This window comes from Alligator mississippiensis, chromosome 9 (assembly GCF_030867095.1).
Source record: "Alligator mississippiensis isolate rAllMis1 chromosome 9, rAllMis1, whole genome shotgun sequence".
NCBI classification, from domain to species: domain Eukaryota; kingdom Metazoa; phylum Chordata; order Crocodylia; family Alligatoridae; genus Alligator; species Alligator mississippiensis.
Window position 1 is genome coordinate 21,286,875 of NC_081832.1, and position 27,335 is coordinate 21,314,209.

Here is a 27,335-nt window from a genome sequence, read left to right on the forward strand (position 1 = left end):
GTCTTCTTTTACCCTGCTCTAAACTCACTCTTGGAAAAGTCTGGTGACTTTCTTTTTTGGTAGTGGGGGAAACATTTATGGTTTCAATTCTGCCCCATCAATACATTAATACCAAGTGAGGGCAGTGTTTTTCTCAATTCTTCTATAAAAGGTCATTAGGTAGACCCTTTCAGTATTTTACAGAAGATTGCATTGCTATTTTCAAAGCCATTTGCTATGAATTTATGGAGCTCTCTTAAGTCCAGAACTCGCCTCCAAAAGGGATTCTTGAATGTACACAGCTACCCTTGAAGGCTACTTAAAGTTCAGTGCCAAAATATCCAGTCTAAAGGTCAGTATATCATTCTGATGCACTTCTCATGAGGATAGCCCAAGAAACTTACTGAGGCTGTTACTGCACAAGTTCTGAGTGTACGGTTCCCACAGGGCAGCGCTGGGGATAGTGTGTATTTACAGTACTTTAGGGAATATTCTAGGAGGCATCGTGCTTCAGCATTTTGATATATAGTGGTCGTGTGCCAGGCACAGCTCACAGTTCCTTAGGATAATACAGCAAGTCCTCTGTGAAGGGGGCAGAGGATTATAGCCCTTCTGTAATGTAGGGAAAACTCTCTCCACTGAGAGATGGGAGCACTTAGCAAGGACCTATTTCCACAAGGTGATGATGAAGGGATTTTGGGCCTTCCCCCAGTCTATTCAGGGATAAACTCTTCATGTTTGTTTGTATTCCTATTTTAAATGCCCAGCCCAACCTCTAGGCCTTTTGTCAAGCTTGAAACCAACATTTATACAGAAAAACAGAATGAAATATTTTTTTCTAAACATATGAAACCACCAACCCATACCCAGAAAGTTTGAGGTAAAATGTGTCTTGAAGCCTAAGAAAACCAGGCTCTCTCGGGCTCACTGGCAGAACTCAGCTCGCCACAGAAGTTCTCATAGTAGCTTTTTTTTCCGAGTTCAGGGGTTCTTGGATGACTTCTAACCTGGCAGGTCTGCTGATTGCAGTGTTAACTGGACCCATCTCTATGTACTCTTTTTAAATACCCTTTCTTTTTTTTACCTTTTTAAAAAATAAGTATGACCTGTACTCAGACATTTCTTGGTATCTGTTGGGAAAACCTGCCTCTGTTTACATGTTTAATTTAAATAAGGCTAAGAAGAAAACAAAAAAAAACCCCGTAGGATTTGGTGTGAATACATTTGTAAATTGAGTCAAGTGCCATCATTAATATGATTTTTACTTGGGTGAAAGTCTACATCATCAAAAAACCTGTCTTTTTATTAATGATTAGATTGGCTAAGGTGCCTATTAAGAGCTCTCCTGTTATTCATAATGGCCTAGCTTTTCAATCTTGGAAGAAGGAACTACACAAATCTAAAAGGAAAGATGCTGACAGCATGATTACTTTGTTCTACATTTGTATATGAAAATGTTTTCCATGAGCTAAGCTTCATTGTAATATGATATGTTGGATGTAAAACTGATCCAAAGCATATTGGTGTCTATGGTAGTCTTTTGTTGATTTTAATGGACTTTTAGTCAGGCTCTAAATCTACATCCCAATGGTATCTGTTAATTTCCTTATCTTGAGACCCTTGGATTAAATGTACTGTAGAAAATCAAACTGTTAAGGGCGACATTTTAAAATATATGAAACTTCTGGCCCTGTTACTGTCCTAACTGACTCCTGCAAACTTGGACTCATACTCTGAATGCACAAACCAACTGTAGGTGCAGTTCTGAATGCCTGATACCAAGTGCTTGCTTTTGGATGTAGCTTAGAGGGGCAAATGCTCAAGAGTCTCACCCACAATTTGATCATAGGTTTACATTTTGGAAGTGCAAATTATGCTCACATTAGTAAGTTTCTTAATCAGGCCTTTTAACCATTTTAGGTATTAGACTAGATGACCCTCAAGGTACCCTTTAACTGTACATTTGTATAGTTTGTCTTGTAGGTTTTAAATAGAAAAGTATTAATCTTTTGATAGATTTTTTTAGGTGTTTTATAAAATTTATCAGACAGTCTTCTATGTAATTATAAGGGAATGCTGAGAAGCACAGTGTAGGTAGGATGTGCACTGCCATTAAATTCCATCGTGTTTGAATGAGTTTTGTAGAACCCCAATACATTTTTATAGAATCCTATTGAGTTCATCCGTTTGTTCTACCAGACTATACATACAATCGGGAGAAAAATTATGGCTGAGCATTAAAGGGTTATAACATAGGCATCACAGGGAAAAAATTCCATTATCAAAAACCTGCTGCATATTCATAACTTTGCGTTTTAGTGAGGCTGCCACAAGATTAATTTATGCAAGCTCAGTTATTTTGTTGGTCCCTTGCCAATGTGCCAAAAGCCAGGATTGCATGTAAATGTCTTGAGTAAAGAAAAGTATGGGTGTGGTGCATTAATGTGTTGTCCATGTCTGGGACACCCAAATTAATTAAGCCAGGGGTTTTCAGCCTTTTAAAATCAATGTACCCATGGGTGACTGGGGGGCACCAGCAGCTGATCACTGACTGGGGCAGGGGGTCCCCTAGCAGCTGACTGCTGACCCTAAAAGTGCTGGTGGCAAAATAAGAAGTGCCAACAACACTTCTCAGGGAGGGCACCGACTGGCACACCCCACTCCCCAGGCAGCGAGGGCCAATCTTGGGGGGGCACATGCCTCCACCACACATCACCTGTGAGTGTACCCCTGGTGGCCAGATGCAAAGCAGGCAGGGGGGAGCGCATGGCCAGACTTGGAGCAGCACGGTGCGGGATTGGCAGCGGTCACATGCAGAGCAGCAGCAGCATGGGGTGATGGGTGGCAGTGGCAGCCACTGAGTGTGCACTTCCCCCTCCCCCCCAGGCCCCATTCCTGGGAGGCAGTGGCATGGGGTGGTGGTGGCAGCACTCCATCATAACCTGCCTGCGCATACCCTCTATGGCCTTCCCAAGTACACCCGGGGGTACACATACCTCTGGTTGACAACCCCTAAACTAAACCACAAAGTAGGCCTATGCATGTCTACAAGTCCATCTTAAATTCTAAACGGGAGTTTTGGATATCACATCAACACCACCCCAATATTCTGAAAGTTAAGCCCACGGTGTCAGATTTGGGATGAAGAACCTTCATAAACACTTGTATGTAAATAAATAAAAAAGTCAACGAGATTGAATGTGGCCAGAAGTTAAATGCAAAACCAGACATTCGCAACAAAGTTTTCATTAACTAATACATAAATAACTGTTGCCTGACTTCTCTGCCAGCTTACAATAGAGTTCACATAAAATTTGACTGATGTAGGTAGGTGCAGTGTTTAGATTCGGGGTCAATATGTTTAACTAGCAAGAGGGGGAAATGATTAAAATTATGAAAGTATGATGGTGATCAAGCCCAGTACCTGAAGGTCTGTGTTTCATGCCTGTCTCCAGGAGATTGCTACTGTGCTCTGCTATATGAAATTAGCAGTAGGGTGTTACGAATATCTTTGAGACTGCAGAAGATATCTATCAGCCAATATTCTAAGTATACCACAAAACTCAGTAGTCCTGAGAATATGTTAATAAAATCTGTGCGCCTCAAACAAGAGGACAGGTTGTGTTATTTGCTGACCCTTCCAAATAACATGTATGCAATTCCCTGTGTATTTCATGCCTTATCTCAGTGTTGTATGAACTATAGTAACCTGATGAGTCTTTCGTTTCTTAGAACTTTCCTAAAAGTTCTGTACTTGTGAAATCAATGAATGGATATAATAAATATCAATGCAGTGCACACTTACCAGGTTGGCTGTTCCTATCCAGTGTGTCAGATCTGACACAGAGTGATCTGCAGTGATGGAGTTAAGGATCTTTCAGTTCCATCACTCATTTTGTCCTCAATTTTTAATTAAGATGTCTACAAACCAGGGCATTGCTGCCCATTTATAGCTCTGTTGAAATGTAGGATATTGCTGTGACATTGATACTTCTCTCCAATGAATTGATTGATATTCTCCTCATGTTTCTCAGAGCCTCCAAAACAATTATCTTGGTGAAAATAATGATTGTGTACTAGTAACTTAGACCACACTTGAGCTAGAAATGGAAGGCTCCACAATCTCTAGCCTATTTTTGTATCAGACTAGTAGTTCTTGCTCAAAAGGAGTCTCCCACTAACTTCACGGACTGTAGGATAAGCTGTCCTTACTGTTTACCTTTCTTCCACAGGAAAAATGTAATTGGAAATAATAGTACATACTGTATTGATATACTATATTTAATGCATGCACATATTTATAGATAAAGATACATACAGTATATTTATGTTTGATTGATATTAATATACTCTATGTAAGGACACGTAAATAACAAGCTGCATTGGGAGGGAGCACTGGCTGTGGAAACACTGCTTTGATAATATGAGTGTAGGATCAGGAAGGTGTAACTCCCTGAAAACAGTATATAATTATTAGATGTGTTATAAAGTCTTTCACTTTTTGGGGAAGTATTACAAGAATCAGGTCACTAAAGTGCCTAGGACCAATACTTAGGAGAAATAGGATATATGTTTTACCTTGTACCCCGATGCCTATCAGAAATCTTTAAAACCTGACTCAAGTCTGAGTGTATAACTATATTTTTGCCTAGCTGCTTCTTCAGCTTGTCTTTTCACCTGTTCTGCAAGCCATAGAAAAGAAAGCAAGAGCAGTGGGAATAGGAGAGGAAGCTTGACAGAGCCCAGAGATCTCACAGTAGTGGGGAAACAGGGCTGTGATTTGGAATGATTATCATCTACTCTCATGCCTGCACACTGAATGGAGAACTTATCATTTAAAAGATTACCTTGTCAATGATGATAAGAGCACATTTTCTTCCCCTGCACACAGCGCTTACACTGTGGTGACCATTATGGCTGGTGCTTTTATCAGTGATTTAGAATGGAGCTGTCAAAAACTTTAAATAGCTTCTATTAAAGTAAAGTAATGTGGTTTTATCTATATAAAACCTGCAAAATGTATCAAGGAGTCCAGTATTGCCTGCCTTTTGTAATAAAAGACCATGCAGCTACACATCAGGGTAGTCCACCCTTGTGCCCCACCCCCAAAATGCCAGGCAGTTGATGAACAAAGATGATCTGAGAATCCTCAGACAACTGTGGAGAGAAGAGCTTTTTCATATTTGTAAAGCAGTGCTTTCTCATGACTTGCTGGACTATAAAACTGTGTGGCGTCTGAAAAGTGGCTAGGGAATCTTTGGAGCCGATGGAGGATCATGAGGAGGGAATGGCTCTGGCTTCTAGAGCTGAGTTTTCTATTCCTTTTAAGATCTTGAACATGTGTATAATTGTCAAGATTACAGTATTTTTGCATATGTTTAGATGCGGTACTTCAGAACCAACACTGCTTTCAAATCTAGTGTGTTTTCATTAAGGCTGTTGGTGCTAATGCTCTTATCATGTGTGGTTTTGTTCATTTGCTCTACATGGAATTTCAGTTTCTATTATAGAAACTTTTGTTTTCAGTTGATCAATTAGTTACTTTCAATGGATTGTTTGATTCCTGCCAATGTGAACAGTGTGGTTTGATAATAAGTGGAAGAAATCGCTTTGAAATCAGGAGCTAGTCATCCCCTAAGAGATGTGTACTTCTACTTGGTAACCAGAATAATAGTCAACAATGTCCTTGGACAATCTGCTTATGGTCTACATCTCCATCCTTTCTTCAAGTGATCTTTTTCTAGGACAAGTACTTTTCTTAGGTTTGATTATCATACTTTGGATTTTGAACTTGTCAGATCTCCCAAACTGCAAAGGACTAACTGTTTTCAGTACTAGGAAAGGAGCTCTCCAATGAAATACCCAGTGAAGCAGGGATTTTTTTGGTCATGCAGTAGGTGAGTTCTTTCCACTGAGACAGCACTGGATCAAGGCTTGAGCACTGTGTTGGGGGCCATGTGAGGCAGCTGTTGTCATCTAAATAAGGCAAAATCACTTTACTGTGCCGAAATTATTATCCCAGATGTGCTGGCTAGATTCCTGTTGATAATTACATTCTTTCTTCTTAAAATCCCCTCAGCAGTTTCATTTGAATACAGGACAGTTATTTATTTACCTCCTGTCTTTCTACCCTAGCTGTGACTATATTTCAGTAGCACTTGAAATGATTTGCAAAGTACTTTGGAATACTTGGGGATGACAGATGCTTCATTGAACCTGCCAGTTCATTACTGAGAACTCTCTGTAGTACTGGGGATGGTATTTTTAAGTAGTCTAGCTTCCCTGATACAGGAACTGTAGTGGAGGAGAGCTACAGCAGTCTGTGTTCATTTAATATGAGGCTATTGAAGTTGGATGCTAAATAAAAAAAGGAGGTCTTTGCAGCATATTGGAGTCAGGGTGATTCCTGAACACTGCATGATACAAGTTAAAAACAGAGCTGAAAGAAAATAATCTACATGGGAAAAAAAAAATGAAACGGCTAAAAATTCTTCCAGAGATGAAACTCCCTGGAAATATGAAACACTGGAAATATATGTTAAGTAGTCCCTCGTTCCAATGACTGGGTACTAGTGAAAATGTGGACAGTCAAAAGCAATTTTTTTTCTGACAAGAGCAAATTTTCAGTCATTTCAGACACAGGAGGCTAAATATGCAGTTGCATTAAAGAAAGCTGAGGAGTTCTGAATATCACATAAAAGTGAAACATGAGAGAGAGGTTTCAAATCTGGAGGGCACAAATGAAAAGTGAAACCAAAGAAAAAATTGGATATAGATTGACCTAACCATTAGGCCTGTGTGAAGCATCTAGTATTTGCTTTGGATTCAGATTTGTCTGATTCAGGGGACAATGATTCAATTTGGTGATTTTTGAATCACTATCCTGAATCGATTTGGCCAAATCACACAGGCCCATCCTCCTCCCACTGTCCTAGCCTGGCAATGGCTGCCTTGCCCACCCCAGCTCCTGGCACTTTGAAAAAAATAGCCTCAACTCACTGGGTGCTGCCAGGCGGGGGGACGATCCCCACTGCTCTACTGTCCCACACTGCATGGGGGTCTCGAATACAAGTCTCCTGACCCAGCCCCCCCATGGCTGCCCTGCCCACCCCAGCTCTGGCCTTTTAAGAAAAAAAACAAACAAACCCGGGCTAACCGGTTCCTGCCCAGCGTGGAGGGGGCTATCCCTGCTGCCCCACATTGCATGAGGCCCCCAAAGCCCCACACTGCATGAGGCCACTGCAGAAGCTGGTGATTCTGGGGTTGGGGGGGGAGGGGGTTCTTAAAGGGATGGAGCTGGGGTGGGAGGGGCAGCCATGGTCCCCTGATTCAATTTGGATTTGGAGATTCGGCCACTGAATCAGGCCAAATCTCCTCCGAATTGAATCAGCACCTGAAGCTTTGTACAGCCCTAATAACCATTATACTGGTAATAAATTATACTGATATAAACTGTTCTGATACAACTGTTAAGTCTGTACCAGCCCCTATGCTGGTATATGTGGAGTGCTAAACCATGACAGCCTTAACTCTGTTTCATTCAGGTTTAAAATTACAACAGTTTAAGCTCATTTATACCAGCATCAGAGAATACAGAAATAAAAGTTACATTAAAATGATTGGTGTACACTCCTGAGTTGCAAGTACTTCCTCCCTTTTTCAAAGGTTTAAACATACACCTGTCCAAAGCCTTTGATTCATCTACAGCTCATTCAGTCTTGCTCTTAACAGGAGCTGAGCTGTTGATAACAGACCAGTGTGTGATATAAGAAAAGTTAAAGAGAAACCCAGAATTAACACTTGACCAAGCAATTAAAGTTTGCTACTCATTGGAAACCATCTACTCCAGAATTACGCTTATGAAGGGTGGACAGTGCTCTGACACTAAACATTTAATCAAGAATCTAAAATGCCGCTGGAAATGGAACCTCAGGAAGAAAGTCACTTGGGACTTACTGGGCATGTGTACACATGCTTTTACATGCATCTAAAATTAAAGAGCATTAGCTTAATGCACGTTAAGGCAATTTAGGGGTGTGTCTCTACATGTGCATACATTAAGATGCATTAATGCTGGTATGCAAACTGGCTTGGGACTAAAGTTAGTCCCAAGTCAATGGACACACACCATGTTAATGCACATTAGTGTGTCTACACTTTGGCTAATGCGACTTAGCTATTTGCACACAAATATGATACCTGCTTTATGCAGGTATCAAATTTAGCCTTGGATAGCCTAAAATTGCCCTTTTTAAAGCACATAAAGGGTGCACATGTATAGCCTTAAAAATGGGCTCATGCACATTAAATGCACACATGTAGACCTGCCCACTTACTCAAATAAAAATGGTTGCATGTGCTGTGACAACCTACCTAAGCCAGACAAATGTCTGGTACGTGGGGAAAAAATCTGAGAAATGCAGATTACCTCACTTTACAACAGTTTGCAAGTTTTGACAAAATGCATACAGGGACAAAAAAGATAGTGAGAGCCACACTTCTCGGAAGATTTTTTTCATAACTTGAAAGCAAATAGGACATTTATTATGTTTAAGGAGCCAACTGGTATAAGATCTAGTAAGCACCCGAATACACAAAGTTTAAGGCAAAAGCTACAAGTAGCAGAAGGCAAATCAGTAAATCTCAGGTCTTGTAGTAGTGATCTTATCCTCTCACTAGTGGGATGTGTGAACTAGATTAGCATGTTAGTAATTAATTTGAAAAGACCAAATCAATAAGATGAATGTGAAAAGACCAAATGCATAATTGCACCAATGAAAAGAAAAGCCATTCTTGTATTGAACATGTATTAAACCCTTGGTTTTACCAAGTGGGTATACTCAACTGGGGGACAGTGGACAAGCAAAGGAAAATTTGAAGATGCCTTCCAGTCTCAGAGGTCTTTTCAACAGTATAGAACATGGGTAGAAGAAACAAATTCCCTACAATTCATAATAAAGTTCTCCTTTTCTTTATGAGCAATAACAAAAAAAATCTTTTTCAGTATATTCAAACTGAGAAGGAAGCTTTGAATCTAGTTCATGAGTTTAAAAAACTGAAGTCTTTATTTACAGAGGGGACATTCTTAGCTGAAAATGACTTTAAGACATATATTGCCAGTGCCAAGAGTAGGCTGGTAAGAGGCCCCTCCTTCCTTCCAAAGAATACAGAGACTGTTTTTCCATGAGATATAAATAAATGTCAGACTGGGAGTACATTAGCTCTAGTAGCCAATTCAGAAACTGCTTTCAATCCTGGATGGGATTTTATTTAAAGCATCAGGATGATACCAAAGGTGTTACAAAAAAAGTGTAAGATAGATTTCATATAACCCTCCTTAAGGACTGAAAAAAGGAGTTCTTGAAATATTTTAGAATGTTTCACAAAAATCCTTTATAGTTGATCTAGGATTCAACTATGTTTTAGAATTTAAATCTGTGTCTATATCCAAATCGCCAAATTTTTCCAAATCTCTCCAAATCAATTAGGAGGATTCCAATTTGATTCAGAAAGATTAAAGGGCCCTCTGATTTGATTCAGATTCGGAGATTCAGCCACTGAACCGGGCCAAATCTTCATCGAATCAAATGAGGGACCAAAGCTTTGTAAAGCCCTAACCTTCAGTTATACTCTGCCTCTAACATCTGGTTACGAACTAGTGAACCGATTTTTTGCTATAAGTACTGAAGTTACTGCTTTTCTCCTACTTTTCTCCTTTTATGTTAGTTATCTGCAGTGAAAGAACTTGTAAGGGCAGGGGGCGCATCCACAGGCCAAAGAACATATCAGATTTGCTTTATTCTTGGCATGCTCCTATGCACTGGCATGGGGAGTGTTCTGTGACATTTTGCAGAAGGGCCATTTAGTTGTATAAAAATCTAAAGTGATTCATATTTTTTGATCATCCAGTATTATGTCTATAATTTGGAGGTTGTTCTCTTTCATGATAGCTTGTCAAGCACTTACCTGTCCCACTTTCTTTTAGATGACAGTACACCAAGCTACCTCTAAAAATATGATGGTAAATAATCAAAAGACATGGATTTGTTTTGGTACCTCACTGGCTTGTTTTAGCTGCTGTTCTTTTGTTTCACATAGAAATGTTGATGAGACATTGCTGTGCTAGAAATTTTTCCAACCAATTTTTCTGCAACAATGAGCCTCTGAAAGCAGGTAGAATGATGTGCTGCTGGCTGTTTCCAATCTTTGCATCGATCTTCCCTGTCTAACTAGACAAAGAACCAGCCTCACATAGACAGGTGAGGGCAGCATGTATGAATACTCTGACAAAAAGTGAAATGACTGCAGTAGTATCTTTCTTTGTCAAATGGGTCAGTAATGTTAAGCAGTCAGTGTGTCTGCCTCAGTTGTAGCAGTGTTGAACTTAAGGGCTTTGTTAAATGTCTGTGAAAACAAAGGAAAGTGTATTTGGATGCTGTGCAACCTTCTCAGGTTTGTAAAACTGGACTAGAAATATCAGGAACTAGGTAAGACTGAGGTCAGAATCTTAGCAGGATTCACAAAGGAATTAGAGGTTTATATTGCTAGAAAGAATATCAGGAGCTACTGTTTTCCAGCAGTTTTATATGAATAGGGATATAAAGCCACATGCTTTGCTAGGAAACCAAATTTTTCTATTGGACATTAGGAAGATGCTTTTTCATAGAGAATGGATATGGGAGCACTATTTCTCAGTATTTCTGCTGCAGGACAGAATCCCAAAGAACACAGCAGAAAAAGTAAAAGCGTATTTGCATAGCTGTGCATTATTTTTATACTCATTTGGGTTCACACATAGTATAGAGAGATATAACAATGGTATCAGTATCAAAGGGTAGAGATGCAAGCTCATGCCATGCAGCTGTTGGATATTCATAAAACTCTGCTTTCTTCAGGGTCAAAGGTTGGGCATGTTGACTAACCTGTATCACTACAGAATCAGGCAGATGTAATGGCTGTTGCATACTCCCAAACAGCAGCTTTCCCTCCTCTTGTAAATCACCTAAAATATGCTTATCCATTAAGGCTATGTGAAGCTTCAGTCCCTCATTCAATTTGGTTGAGATTTGGCCTGATTTGGTGTTTGACTCTCCAAATTTGAATTGAATCAGGTGACCCTTTAATCTCTCCAAATCAAATTGGAACCCTTCGAATGGATTTGGAGAGATTCAGAAAGATTTGGATATTCGGACATAGAGACAGCTTTAAATGTTTTTTTCTACATACCTCTAGGTAGCAGGGGCTTGTGAGTGCTGTGATGATGGGGCACATGGAGCGTCCCACAGGAGCACGGAGGGCTGCACAGCACACTCATCAGCAACCCCGGAAGTGAACCATAAGCACTTCTGGTCCACTTCCAGGTCTGTCAGGGAGTGCGCTGGGGGGGACCCTCATGCCCCCCAGCTTGGCAACAGGTACCTTCTGGGTCGGGGGGGGCACCCGGTTTCCACCTGTGACCAATTGCCAAGTCGGGGAGGTGCAGGGGGGCCCCCCAGCACACTCCCCAGCGATTCTGGTAGTGGACCAGAATTACTTCCAGTCCACTTCTGGGTTCACCACTGAGCATGTGGAGGGCACCCCCCCACTCCTGTGGGACGCTCCATGTGCCCCAGCATTGCAGCAATCGCAAGCTGTACTTGCTACCTCCAGGTATGTAGAAAAAACTTTTAAGGCTGTGTCTATGTCCAAATCGCTGATTCTCCGAATCAGCATCGAATCTTCAAATTCAGATTCAGCCGAATCAAATCAACAAATCGAATCACTGTCTCTGATTCGGGCCAAAACTGAATCGAATAGGGCCTGCTTCGCACACCCCTATTATCCATACCCAGCATCATAAAGTGTTTGAAAAGGATGTTTCTCTCCAGTACCTAGTATTGATCCTCTTGCCCATGAAAACCATTCCCTTATGGTTCAGTGGTGGAGGATAACCATAATTGGGGAAAAATAATTTTGGGTCAACTTCACACCATTTCTTTAAACCTTGAATTAATCAGAAAGTTTATTTTGGATTGAATGATGCATTTTTGTTTCTAGTATTTTTTTCTAGAACTATCTCCATGGAGATATGGAGTGAAGTGCCATCAGCATGTTGCTGATGCCCAGCTCTAAATTTCTCATCTGACCTGGGTGTTGCAGTCTCTATTTTCTCCCACAGCCTGGCTGCAGTTAGGGATTAGATGTGGGTGAACCACTTGAAGCCAGAGAAGGAAGAGATCATGATGGTGGGCAGTTTGCAAGATCTGAGGGGTGAGTGGGAAGAATTTAGACACTTGTCATTGATGGGCCTCAGCTTCCCCTTTCCATTCAGGTTTGCATCCTTGGGTTGCTGCTGGATCCCCTGCTGCACCTGGATTTCCACGTGGTGGCAGTGGCTAGGACCGCCTTTCACTAACTCCATCTGGTTAGAAGGCTGTGACCCATTCTTTCAGATTCAGATCTGGCTCCCATCATCCATGCCTTTGTAACCTGGAGGCTAGGCTGCTATTATGGACTGCGTGCCTTTTGATGATTGTTCAGAAGATGCAGCTGGTAAAGAACACAGTAGCCTGCTTTCTGACAGGGGTGGGTCACCAGGAGCATATGACTCTGGTGCGTCAGAGTCTGCGCTGGCTCCCAAAAGCTTTCTGGGCAAAACCCAAGATGTGGGTTTTGACCTATATGGCCCTTAATGGCTTGGGCCCTTTGTACCTAAGTGAGCCCCTTCTCTTTTATGTCCTATTGCAATCCTAAAGAGAGAAAATCTCCTGTAAAGTATGATCAATTCACCAAGTTTACTTGGCAAAAATACATGAAAGGTTGTTTTCAGTAGTTACCTGTCAGCTCTGGAACAACCACCTACTTGAGGCCCACCACAGCCTAAGCCACATCTTCCAGAAGTGCTGTAAGCCCTTTCTATTTTGATAAGCATTTAGCAGACAAAGAAAGCTAAGCTCAGGTATTACTTATCAGGGTTTTGCTATATAATTTATTTTAATTCTCTTTTGGCATTTATATATAGTTTTTCTAGTTTTGTTCTCTAATTCGCTTGTTCTATGTTATTTTGTTGTCTTCTATAAGCTGCCCTGAGCCTTCATTGAGAGAGGTGATACATAAATAAATAAATATATACATTTAAGCAAAGAAAATTTGGAAACCAGCAACATTTGCAAATCCATGATTCTGCTGTTGCTGTTTCCCTCTCCTCCTCATATACTTGACTAGCTAAGACAGTCTTCCAGAAAGTGGGAGCTCTCAGATTCCCTGGTTTCATGATTTGAAACAGGGGTTTGAACCAAAATCCTTTACTTCCCAGAAAAAAAAAAGGACTTTACAGAGCAATCCAGAATAGGTCTCTCTCTCCTTTGGATGAAATTACTAAATAGTCTTTGGGCCAAAAAGTGGCAAAGTGAGAATGATTGCCATGGTTAGAGTGGGAAGTATTTGCCCATTTTGATCTAAATTTTCAAATAATCAGTAGACACGGGTGTTAATTTCTGTTGAATAATTATAATTATTGAATCATTGAATAATTATTTGCCAACAAATTCACATATTTCTAACCATCATCCCATTTGGCCTACATAGAGTTTTATATTGTGACTTCTCCTAACACATTTCTCTCTTTGCCTTATTGTTGTCCATGTCTATAGTTACTTAAATTCATTGTTCAAATGCATTTCACTGTATAAATGTAACATTTAATTAGGACAAAAAAGCACATTTCTGTGACAGTGTTCAACCTTGGGTAACCCAAGTTGTTCTACAAATATTGGAGGTAAAACCGGTATCTCTTCTCAGTTTCATCAGAGTATGTCTGGAATAACTGTGATAAATTTATGAAGTAAATTATCCAAATCTTGTCCACAAAGCAGCAGTGATGTTTAGCTGTTACTACAGAAAAGAACTAGTAACTGCATACAATGTGGAGACTCCATCGGAGGCATTTTTTCCATATGAAATATTCTAAATTCATCATCAGTTTTGTTTTCTCCTTTTCTGCTGGAACTGGTGCAATTCTAATTGTGCCTTCCATTATCTCCCTTCCTCTCTCCTCTTTTTCCAGTGTCTATCAACTTGTTGTCAAAGAAGAGAGGCTGCAGAAAGCACGGAGGGCTGCAGACATCATTGAGTGCTTCTCTGTCCCAGTGAGCTACAAGAATGCTTCCAGCCTTGACTCACCCCATTACTTTGCAGCTGAGCTGAAACCCATCAACCTGCCAGTCACTCAACCCTTCACAGTGGGTGACAACAAAACCTACAATGGATATTGGAATGCTCCACTCTCACCGCTGAAAAGCTACAGCATCTACTTCCAGGCTCTTAGCAAAGCAAATGGAGTAAGTACAGAAAGAACTGAGGCTGGCTTGAAGTAAATGGCCAACTTCCATCCCTCTGCCTCCTACAAATACACATTGTTCCCCCTAGAAAGGTTAAAGAAAATTAAGCATGTCACTACTGTTCCATGCTCAGCCTCTGGCTCTTTGTTGCACTGAGAACCTCAAAACAACCTCATTGCTGAAGATATATTTTGCCAAACAACAAAAATTGGTGATATTTTGCTGCAGTATGATCGATCCTCCAGTGGCACATTCTTTTTGAACGTTAGAGAAGGGTTTTAAAAGGGGATAGTGATAGTACTCCCCAATTATCTTCACTTACAAACATTTGCCATGTCTGCAAATTAGATTACGGAACATAAGAGCTACAAAAAACTATTAAGTAGGACAACCACTAATCTTGTATCTGGCCATATTTTAATTTAGCACTTATGTTTGAGATTTTCCTTTGAAGCAATATTGAAGTAATGCTGGCCTTTCAATGAGAGTTGAGTGTATAGCAATTTTGAGCTATTTTGAAAAATCCCAGATTATCTCCAGAAATGTTAACATTTTAATGTGAGACATGGTTTGAAATGGAGACCACGTGGATAAAGAATCATTGCTGACTGTTCTTGTTAGCAAGTGCTACACCTGCCATGATGACATATTACTCTTATCAGAGGAACAAAATAGAAACTAGATGGCATTTCTGTTTTTCCTACTTATACTGCTTAGTGTGTGTTTTAGTACGTTTCCCAGCACTCAACCCCATCTCTTTTTATATTAATAAATACATTGTCTCTAAAACATCAATTTAGTTTTGTTTTCCCACAGATTTGTGCTCACAGGTGAGCTGGCTGAGTCATTCCATTTCAGGTGACCCACACAGTGTCAGCCCCTTCACACACAAAAGACATGCCTACCCACATAGGAATCATAGAAAATTAGGATTGGAAGATGTAACAGAGCACAGGGTGAGCTCTGTTACTTGCAGGGGCCTGAGAAGCAGCAAGGCAGCCTGCAGCTGGCTGCAAACCCAATTGGGCACAATTGCCTGATTGTGAACAGGGCCCAGTTGCACCCTGTAAGAACAGGCGCTCTGAACAGCAAAGCTGGCACCAATTTGCTGCTAGCAGCCAGTAGAACAACAACCCAGCTGGGGCTGCTGCTTGTGACACCTTAGAGGTAAGGGCAGGAGTTATGGGGATGACTGGATTCTCCTGGTCCTGGGGCATAACCTAAAACTACACCCTGATGGGGTTGGATGGTGTAGTGGGGATGCTTGTGGCAGGGAAGCTTCCAGGAAATGCTACACCTGCGGCCTCCCCAGTGAAGGGTGAGTATAGGGTGACAGAAAGCCTCAGCCCCTGCTGCTTTGTGGGTGACCCTGTGGATAGGAAAGGCTATGGGAGCACACCCTGAAGGACAAAGCAAGAGCCTAGGCTCATGGTGAGTTCTGAGGCAGGGTGCTAGGCCAGGAAAGAACCTGGTGCAGCACCCAGACTCAGTGTTAGCTCTGAGGTTGCAAACAGGAGCCAGGAGTAAGGCTCCAGGGGGGTAGGGCCCTGAGCCTTTGGGGAGCTATACAAGAAGCTTCTGAGGTGAATGGATTAGGGATTATTGAAGCCCAGTATAGAGCAAGGGATATGCTTGAGGATACTGAGAGCCCTGTGTAGGGGGAGGCTTGGAGCCCAGGATTACTGGGATGGGGACTTGGAGCCTTAAATTGTGCCGGGAGCTGTGAGTGGAACCAGGTTGAGAGCCTAAGGGACAGTAAAGGGCTGGGAGCCCAAGTGATTGAGTGGCCGGGGTTTAGGCCAGACAAGCAGGCCAGATTCTAGGCCAAACAGACCAAGGCTTGGTGTGTGGCCACAGGTGTCATCTGTGAGGCATGGGACATAGTGCAGGGGTGGTCAGAGCTGTGTGCATCAGCCCTTAGCATCAGGGCAAGTAAATAGGCAGCTTCCCATGTTTTTAAGATCTATCAATCATTATCATCAAAGCGTGGCAGAAGAGGTAGGTGGGTGGTTTGCCCAGACAAAAGTGAGTGGTCCTATGTTTGGACCAGCCCTGGCATGCCCACTTGTTACAGAAGAGACCTTAGGTCTTCTAGCCCAACCCCCTGCTCAAAGCAGGACCATCCTCAACTAGATCATCCCAGCCAAGTCTTTGTCTAGGTAGGTCTTAAAAACCTCCAAGGATGGAGAGTCCACAACCTGTCCGGGTACCTGTTCCAGTGTTTTACTACCCTCCTAGTAAGAATTTTTTTTCTCAATATCGAGCTTAAACTTCCCCTGCTGCAGCTTGAGACCATTGCTCCTTGTTCTGTCACCACTGAGATCAGTTTAATTCCATCCTCTTTGGAACCACCCTTAAGGTAGTTGAAGGCTGCTATTAAATCCCCTCTCAGTCTTCTCCTCTTCACCCTAAATAAACCCAGTTCCCTCAGCCTCTCCTGAATAGAGGGAAATAATCACTTCCCTTGATTTTCTGGCAACACGTCTATCACTGCAGGATTGGATTTGACTTAACAACATAAAGCATTGGGCTTGACTTAGCAGACTAGCAATGCTACTGAGCATTCATAATGTTACTCAAGATTTTACTGCCAGCATTTATCACCAGTCTCCTGTGTGGTTTCTTCTGTGTAACTTACAAGCCAGCAAAGCTCTTTAATGCCAGGTTGTTTCCTCATGTAAATTTCCATACTAGTCTACATTGTCTCCTTCCAGCATCCTTCATGTAACATAATTTTTAGATGTTCTTTAGAAGAAAATTGTGAAATATATATATATGTGCTTATCTTTGTCTAGTTAGCTATCCTTTATATGATTGTTAATTGCTTGTGAATGGGTCTATTGGGAAGGAAAAGGTTTATTTGCTCAAGTATAATATAATATGCCATCGTAAATGGGTAATATGAATAGAAATGTAGGCTTCATCTGACATGCTGGATAAGGGCAGCAGTGTGTGGCTTGTCTTCTTTCTGGAGTTCTGTTGCTAGAATATTTCACTGCATAAATCTGTTAAATGCAATTCAGTGCAAGACCTGAAGGGCTGAACTTGATCTCATAGTATCCTTGAATGTTACCAAGTTAAAGGGATTGGTCCATAACTTCGAGTTAAAGACAAAAATATTTGGGTTCCAAGTTGTTCTCTTGATCAATAAGGACATTTTAGGTCCAAATACTCAAAAAGACTGTATACAACTATGTGCAGGATTGAACTGGTTGCATAAAATATATTTCTATGCAAAACAGGAAATTTTGTTGCAGATTTCTCTTTAAGCACACAGCTACTTTTGCATTTATGTGTTTCATTGACACAGCAGGTGCCAGTGTGATTTTAAGGTACACTTTAGGTGGTATGTATAAAACAGGGATTCTCAACCAGGGTGCTGTGTGATCCCTCTAAGGATACTTTGGAGCATGGGCAGATTTAGGATTTTGAAAAGGGGGTGTGCAGATGTGTAGCACGTCATCACATATAACACAACAAATATTTTTCTCCAGTTAAAGAAAAACTAGAAGCTTCACTAATATGCTAAAGAGTCTAGTGCTACATTATTTACTTTAAGAGCGAAGCAAAAATAAATATATCTATTTTGGAATGTGCAATAATTTCTTAGTTTATATGTGAAATTTAAAAAACAAAGTAGGGAAAAAAGATATGTTTACATTTAGTTGTGTAGTCATCATAGTTACATGTACATCTCTTATTCAGATTAAAAAAATGAAATCTAATCTTCTTGAGTGTTTTGACAGTACCTCCAATACTTCAGTTGGAGGCGCAACCAATGGATGGTGTGAGGGGGCAGTCATGACCCATAGGTTGGGTAGGGGTAGCAGGTGTGACCCAAAGGTGGGGTGGGGGGGCCATGCATGACCTGTGGGTGGGGTGTGGAGAGGTTCCCCCCCAGCAAAATTACACCCCCATCCCTCCCACCCCTCCCCAGGAATTATTTGCTTGTCTCTGGCAGCGTTAAACACTGATAAAAGCCTCTGCACCCAGCCTAGCTTGTGGGATCGATGTTGAGCACTGGGCTGAAGGGGGATCAAGAGGCCAGGGGGTGCAAAATATAGAACAGTGTAGGAGAACAAGAGAATGAAGAGAGGTCTGGGGCCATTGGCCCAAGGCTAGCGCCAGTGGCCAGGTTTTCCCAGCCCCAGGGATGTGCAGATGTGGACAGAAGTTCCATGCATCAGTTTGACCTAAATTGAATAAGTCTGATACTACATAGATCCAGGTTTATCTTAAAATGAGTTCTGCAATTTTTAAACTGGTTTGTGTGCATGGAACTTCTGTTTTGTTACAGGTTTAGACTGATTGCCAGTCACTGAGACTGGGTCTGAAAGTGTAAGGTTGGCATGTGCTAAGTTTAAACCAGGTGGAGATTTTTAACCCGACTTAACCTCACAAATTTTTGTACTTATTCTGAAAAGGAGAGAGGGGATTATTAACACATGTGGAGTGGAGATTAGCAGGAATCAGGTAGATTATAATGAGTCATATTAAGTCAATTGGCTCCCTCAGTTTTGCCTGAATAGAAAGGCTATCATTTCTCCCAGGCAGTTGGTTTCAAAGTTTGGGTGGAGTAAGAATCCACCTCAACCTCAATTGTACCCTCCTTGATCCTCCTGCTTCAGGGTGTCATATAATATTAGTACAGTTAGGTGTGCAAACCCTTATGCAAGATTCACAAGGTAAACCCCAAGAGTTCAAATAGTAATCCATTCTAATATAATAAAGGGCTTCGTCCATCTGTCTGTCTGTCCGTAACACTCTTGGAGCACTCTGGTTACTGAAACAAACAGAGCACTGCTGGCCTCACCCTCCCCACACCCCCACCCTGCTCCTTGGAGGTGGTGGCAATGAGGGGGATGGAGGGAATGGCAAGTCAAGCTTACCCCCTCCCCCCACCCTGCTCCTGGGAGGCAGCAGCAGCACGGGGTGGGGGCAGTTACAGTTAGGGTTAGCAAGCTTCCTTCCCTACCTGCCCCCCTGCCCTGTCATTCTTGACGGACAGTTCACTAGTAGTATCATAAACACTCTGGCCCATTGTGGTCTTTGTGTGTTCTTTGCTGAGTATCATAGATTAGAAACCAAGAGAAAGCTAAAAGCTGGCATTTTCTGAGGGGCATCTTGAGTCTAATTAGGTTGACAACCACTGATGTAGAAAATAGTGTCCCTTGAGCATACAGCAAGTGTAATCATGTCCTGTGTTGTGCACAATTCTACAAGCAGAATTTACATCTTTCAGGGAATACCCCATATTCCTCTTTACTTTAGGACAAAATATTCTGGGCCACAATTTCAAACACAAGGCTTTGCTTTGCATCCATCCACCCCTTTGTAAATCCATGTAAGTTTTTGTGTCCAGAGTTGTTTGCAGGCATAATTTACCTTTTAGATTTCTGAATACTTTCAGAGTTCCATAAATACATATAAGCGTGATCCTTACAGAGCCTGCAAATGATCCCAGTTAAGGCAGGGCTAAAATTTAGTTATACATCATTTATGCATATAAAACCGATCAATGCTGTATTTGCCTCTTGTCTCAAACTAAGGTGTTCTATAGTCTCAATCACTAACAGTTTTGAAATGATGACATTTCTTTCCACACCTGGAACCTTGAACGAGGAACCTCATTTGAACATTGAACAACATCATCTCTTCTGGAAAGTAAGGGACTCCAATGGGAGCTTAACTTGAAGAAACTGTCTGTAACAGTCAAAAAGCAGCTTGATTAGGAGGAGGGTGACAGTAGCATAGGATTTTTACTTTATTTCAGCTTCACTCCATAATATGGGCTTTGCTCCTTCCATGTTCTTATCTTCTCTGTAACCATTAGCCATGATTATTACATTGAAAAGAACATAATTAACAGCTGGATGCAAAACAAGTGTAGTAAATTACTACAAAATCAGATCATGAGCTTCCCTGACTTTTCTTGTGCAGTGCTATATTTGTTTTGTTTTGTGAGTTTGAATAAGATAGTTGTTGTACATTGAATTCTTTTTTCTGGACTGTCTCATGAGAATGGTCTGTGTGGTTTTGCTGCCAGATGAGTGTCTAAATAGAACACTTGTGAAACAGAATCTTCAGCTTTGTTGTACAAAACACCTGCTTCCAGATTGTGTGAATTTCTCTCCAAGGCATTGTCAAAAGCCAGATGCTGAACTGAAATATGTCAGAGTTTGAAGAGTAAAAAGAGAAAAAAACCCAACCAGAATCCCAAATCAAGATTAGCACTTGTCTGAGACTTAGGGCAAGAGGCACATTTAGGTCCTATTTATTTGATGGAAATGGTTACATACATTTGACACGCAAGAGACTGTGGGCAATAAAAAGAAAGTGGGATTAGATCAAGTGGAATGGCTTCTCTGACTCTGTTAGAGTCTTCATCTGAAGATCAGAGTTTTCTTCTGATGTTTGATATCTTTGTCATTCAGGTAGTTAGTTGGTATGTGCTATATGTCTTTGTCATGCTGCCATAGATGCTTAGGGGGTTTTATGTCCATGCAGCATGAGTGATTTTGTCTCTAGAAGTTGTCCTTTACCTTACATCAATTCTCAACCCATTGGAACATGCAGGGCCCAATGGCTTTTCTCCTCTCAGAAGGGGAAGTGAGGACAAGCCAGAATTATCATGCTTGTGTTACTCCCTTCCATCTCCCACTGGTTACCATTGGTGTTGGCCATGAAAGAACTGATCAAAAGTGCTTTGCCAGATATCATTGGCTTCTGAACCATCTTTTCCATGCACAGGTGGGGAATTTCGTGGTCACAATCAATCCAAACTAAGTGGTATCTAGTATGGACACTAAGGATTTTCAGGGTTATTGCATGCAATCACTATGCTTCACTTCTTAACACTAAAATGAAATCTTAATTAAAACTGTAAACTCAATATTCTAGACTATTTTTTCTTTGAATTGGTGGATGATGGAGAGGCTTCATAATTCAATCTGACATAATATGGGAGACAGAGGCACTGTTACTACATCCTGTACTACACACTGGTGGTTCACCAAGTGAATGATCTTTTCTCAGGTCATAAGTATGAAGAATGTCGCCTTATCAGTTAGTGAAAATATAATTTTTGAAGGACCGATGGGCTCTACAGAATCTCATTGATTTCCCCCTGCCCCAATAACTTTTTTTGCATGTATGCTCATGCAGTTCATTATCACAAGAAGATCTCAGACTGGATTGCCACACACTAACGGAGTCTAATCACACTAAAACATGTTCCTCTACTCCTGGAAGATTTTAGGGGCAGAAGCAGCTATGCCAGCACTTAGGGTGATATTCACTCCCATAGAGATGACAAAAAGTCAATGGAACAATTAAATCCTGCCTTTGCATTATTTTGAGAATATAAATGGCATTTAGGCCTGATATAGCACTTTTGCTCAGGGTTGACTTTCACCCTTAAAGAGCTCTACAAACAAATAAATAATTTCATGTGGGATATTCTAATATAATAAAGGGCTTAGGCCATCTGTCTGCCTGTCCATAATGCTCTTGGAGCACTCTGATTGATTACTGAAACAACTAATCAGAGTGCTCCAAGAGCATTCTGGACAGGAGGCGGTGGCAGTAGTGGTGCACTGCCCTGACGGCAGGGATGGAGGAGACAGAGCAGGGGGGCAAGGCCAGTGCTGCTAGCCTCACCCCCCCCCCTCCCCTCCCTGGATTTGGCGGTGACAGAGCGGATGGAGCAGGGGCCACCTACCACCCTGCTCGCCTCACTTCCCCCCCACCTTCCTCCAGCCCTGCTCCCTAGAGGCAGTGGCAACAGAGTGGACAGAGCAGGGGGGCGAGGCCACTCACCAACCTGCTGGCCTCATCTGCCCCCTTGGCCCTGCTCCCTGGAGGCAGCGGCAACAGAGCGGATAGAGCAAGGGGGTGAGGCCACCTGCCACCCCGCTGGCCTTGCCCCCTGGAGGAGGTGGTGGTGGTGTGGGGTGATGGAGGGAATAGTGGGCCAAGCTTCCCCCCCTCCACTCCTGGGACGTGGTGGCGGTGGTGGGTGGCAAGTGGCAGTGCTCCATCCCATCCCTCCCTTCCCCCCCCATCATTTCTGATGGGCAATGGGTTAGTTACTGTATAAAAGGGCTTGCTTAACTTGGAATAGTTGAATCAGAACTGATGTGGCCCTGCATTAATATGTGTCTGTGGAACTTTCAGTATAAGATTCTGTACAATAACATGTACTTTTTGCAATCCTTGTGCACAGTTCTTATGTTGTGCCCTGAACACTGCTGTAGTATTTGTGGAGACTGATTTGCAACCATAATGAGTCCTTGTTTTCACATGTGGATAACTTTCTTGGATGTTTGGGGCTGAATGTTTCTTCTGTGGCTCTCTGTATAAGGACCTTTATATTAGGTTAGGCAAAACCTTTTAAACTGTCTACAAGGTATGAGAGAGTTGGCAGCAAATACACATTTGTGAATAAATGAAGTATTTAACTTTATTTTATTAAAGGAAATAGATTCATAGATGTTAGGGTCAGAAGGGACCTCAATAGATCATCGAGTCCGACCCCCTGCATAAGCAGGAAAGAGTGCTGATAAGCAGGAAAGAGTGCTGAATAAGAAATAAGAAAATAAGAAATAAGAAAAGAGTAATACCAAAAAAGGATTAAAAAAAGGGAAGCAGAAGTTTGATTTCATTTATAGCCCTTGTTGTACAAGTATTTGCAAGAGCAGGGCATAAAATTAATTTACACAAATGACTGATTCAGTTTTCATGTTATAATTAAGCATGTGGGTAAAACTCTCAAACATTGGGGCCCCAATTTGTAAAGAAAGTGGGTGGAAAGGGTAAATTATTTCTGAGGATGCTCAATTACTATTTATTAAAATTTTAACAATCTAATGAAGCTCTGCCTATTTAATAGGCTCGGGAGCGGACAACAATTTGTTCTCTCTGAGAGAAATGGTAGAAATATGTACTGAAGTAGAGCAGAATAGAGAATAGTTCTAATATTAGAAGAAAAATATGTGGATATAAAAATATGCTGGTTGAAGATGTGCCCCTATTTTTGTCTGCAGTCTGTACATTCTAAGCTGTTATTTTAAGAGGGATAAAAAAAAAAACCAACCAAAAACAACCCATCAGTTTGCCCTTTTCTGTTGCAAAGATGCAGTTGTCAGATTAAACATATGTCCTGCTGCCCTGATAACCCCTTTCTGCAGAAAACTGTCCCTGTCCAAACATTAGCAGCAGATGAGAGCAGAGCTTGCCTCTTCATCATCCAGGGGCACTTCAGGGAGATGTGAACTTAAAAACCTAAATGGAACCATTTACAAGATAATAGTTAGTCAGGTCAATTTTCTTCCCCTGAAAGAGGAAGGGAAGGGAATGGGTGCAGAGAAAGATTGACAAGGAAGTTGAATGCAAAAAAAAAAGGTATTAATATCCATGATCACAGTTAACACAAAAAAAAAACTAGAAAATTCACAACAGAATTAACTCAGTGCAGTTGCACATATTTTTTTTAGGATTTCCTAATCTTGAGTTTCTGGTTAATATATGTGTATTTTAGTGTATTATTGCATGCATTATAAAATATCCATAATAAAACACAGTCAAATTAACACTGCTGCTGGAACCTTGATGTGATAGGGTGGGGACCCCAGGGCTGGGTTTCACATCAGCCCACCCACCTGTCTAGTGCAGTCTGTCCTGTCTCTCCTGCCACAACTTGATGTAATAACTTGATACAATAAGTGGGACGATGCCCATAACTGCCCCAATGACAGGGGGGCACCATCCATGGCTCCATACCTCCCCATCACCATGCCTCATGCCTCACAGATGGCATCCAGAATTGCAATAAGTCCGGCTAGAGGCCAGGTCAAATTTTGCCCCTTGTTGGGCCTCTAACATTGTGCCCTTCTCAGGCCTCATACATACTGCCCCCTCTCACAGGGCCTCTTCTACTCCACCCCCTTTCTCACAGGGCCCCTTTCAAACTGCCCCTCACCAGGCCTCACACATCCTGCCCTACTCTGTGCAGCTCTTTGGGTCCCCCTTAGGCCCTACTCTTCATGGCCCTTCAGGCTTCTTCACTCATGCACTCTAGCCAGAACACATGCTGCCCTACTCTGTGTGGCCACCAGCTTTCTGCCCCACATTGGGATGAACTCAGCCATCAGCCCTCTCTGGGTCACTCTGCCCCCTTCCTGGGGTCACCGGGGTCTTTCTCATTTGGCTTGTCCTGAGCCCTCCTCTCTGCAGACTACAGACCCTCAGCCCATAGGGCTCAGGTGTCCAGAGATGTGCTTGCCTCCCCATCTCCTTTCTAAGTGACCCACCAGATGGTGGGGGATGGGAATAAGGCACCCTTACCTGCCTTTCACCAGGGAGGTAACTGGCCTGGAATTTCTTGGGGACTTCCTCACCACAAGGAGTACCACCAGGCCACTCTTCCCCAGCAGGGTTCAATTTCCAGTCATACCCAGGACCAGGAGCCTCCTGCCATCCCCATAGCTCCTGCCTTTACTTCCAAAGTGTTTCTGAGCAATGAGTCAGACACACAGGTGTTATCTTTCAGGCTTCCAGCCTGAGCTAAAATGGAGCCTGCTCAGCACTCTCCTCCAATCACAGAGCCCTCACAGGGTCATGTGACCACCCCATCAGAGCTGAGCTGCACCTGCTGCCACTCAAAGCCTTTAAAGTGGCAGATGCCAAAGGTGCTCTGCCACACTTGACTTAGGCATTATGGGGAACGTTAACCTTCTGGCTGTATAGCGTTTTGTAATTAGCATAATCAAACTGTACTGTAGATAAAAAAATTCAAGTCTCCTATCTGAGGATGTTAAAGATTTTTTAAAATATTAATTAAGCATCACAACATGTCTATTAGATTATGAAATAAATTAACTGATTATCTAAGTGGCTCCAGAACATATTCAAACTTTAGGGGATTCACCGTTTGAAAAAATATCTTATTTTTTTAAATACAGTTTTTCCCATGTAGTCACTTTTATTGTGAATTGTAAGCCACTTAGGTAACTGGGCTTTGCCTGTATTAGTTAGTCCCACCTAGCATGGGCTAAACTGAAACACAGGGGACTACAGTGATTTCTCCATGGTTATACTAAAAGTTTTGGTAAAAGACAAATAGAGGCAGAAAATGGTAGGGTTTTTAAAGGACAGTTTTAATTCCACCCCCCCCCCCCCCCGAGGAAAGACTTTGATCAACTGAAAATTTTCTCTGGGGAAAAGTGATCAATGTGATCAAAGAAAACATCAAAACTCTGTTTTTTTATTAATAGAACCTAAGACACCATTTTTGACTTGCCCTAATCAGCAAGGAACCGGGTTTTCCATTTGCTGAGGAAAAACATGGATTTTCTCTGCTGAAGGAGAAAAAAACAGATTTTATCCTTTAAAGGAGGAAAATCGAGAAAAAATTGGGTTTCCCTTTGTAGGCTGGCTGAGTTCCAGCCCGCAAGGGGCTGCTTGGGGTTGGGGGAGCAGGACACAGGGAGCAGTAGGGCACCCCGTGCCTGGCATACATGTACATGGCATACATGTACATGGCAGCCAGTCAGGGTGTTGGAGAGCAGGTCCCGCAGCTCCCTTCAAGTACAACTATGGGGGTGGGGGGAGGGGGAAGTTGACACAGGGTGACATGGGGGTGGACAAGGGGGCACAGGTGATACAGCAGAGGGTGGGAGGGTGAGGGGAGTGAAAATGTGCCCCCCGTCCCCACCCCAGATTTCTGTGCCCACAGTGGGATATGGGGCTGCAGCCAGGCTGGACCAGCTCTGGGCAGGAGCCCCCTCTACAGCCAGTGGGTAGGACCTGGCACAGGAGGCAGTGCTGTGTTGCCAGGGTCAGCCAAGGTGAGGCCCACCCTGCCCATCCAGTAGCAGCAGGGAGCACAACTCTATGCTACTGCTACTGACACACCTCACGTTGGCACTTGTGACAGCACAGCACTTCCTCCCACACCAGGTCCCACTCACTGGGCTGCGGAAGTGGCTCCTACCTGGAGCTGCTCTGGCCAGGCTGCAGCCCCACATCCCATGCCCCGCTGTGGTTGCATAAATCTGGGGGGGGACCTGCCCCTGGGGTGCATCACCTGAGCCCACAACTCCCTTTCCCCACACAACCACCACCTTCCTCACACACTGTGGGGCTGGGGCCTGGGGGCAGCAGGTAGTGGATTGGGAGTGAGATGCCCTAGCAGAGCTGGGGAGGCTGGAGGTCAGGAGTGAGGAGCACTGGCAGGACCAGGGGGCTGGGGGTCAGAGTGAGGGGCATTGGCAGAGGTGGGAGGGGGTTGTGGCTTGGGAGTGAGGGGCAGGTTCAGGGCACTGACATATCAGGTCTGCTCAGTGCCACAAAGCAGTGGGTGGGGACAACCACAGCCTGACCCACGTCCTGGTGAGCAAAGGGGACAGGGGGAGCTCTGATTTGCCATGATAAAAAAATCAAATGCCAAAATATATAGATATTTAGAATTTATTTTGTTATAATGATTGAGACACTGGTAGGCTTCCAAACTACTTTAAAATTGTAAATATACCAATAAAACATTGTGTTCAACTGATACCTATAACTATAGTGGTGTTTCATTTTAATCACAGAAAAGCACAGGTTTTGAGGTCAGAAAATATGGGATTTTTCAATGGAGAAAACTAGGATCTCTGCTAATCAGGAATTGAGACCAAGTTCTCCATTTTACCCAATAAACTCCATCATCTACGTGAATTGTTCTCCCTGGTGGCTTTTGCACTTCCTTCCATAAAGGAAGTATTTTAAATGCATTTCTGCAGTCCAGATATCTTGTTCTTGAAGTGATTGATTTCTCTTGCTTTTGGCAGTGCCAAAGCAGTGTCTTTTAATAATTGCAGTTGTCTGCATTAAATACAGCAATTAGTAGATGTAAATGCAAATAGAACACACTGTATCCTGTCTTCTCAAATTACCCTGTGTCAGGAATATGCACATGCTCAATTGAGATCAGTTACGGCATCATTAACAGAATTTTCTTTTTGTTTTCTCACCTATTCTTTTATCAACATTGACTAA

At 42.4% G+C, this 27,335-nt stretch overlaps 1 protein-coding gene across 2 annotated transcripts in view; it reads left to right on the forward strand.

Moving 5' to 3' along the window:
* The window catches only part of PTPRT (protein tyrosine phosphatase receptor type T), an 889,034-nt gene that overhangs the window by 725,796 nt on the left and 135,903 nt on the right, over nucleotides 1–27,335 (forward strand). For both annotated transcript variants that reach the window (XM_019484632.2, XM_059733217.1), the window contains exon 12: nucleotides 14,024–14,297. In XM_019484632.2, coding sequence (XP_019340177.1) covers nucleotides 14,024–14,297 — 274 coding nt within the window. The remainder of the gene's footprint in view (nucleotides 1–14,023; nucleotides 14,298–27,335) is intronic.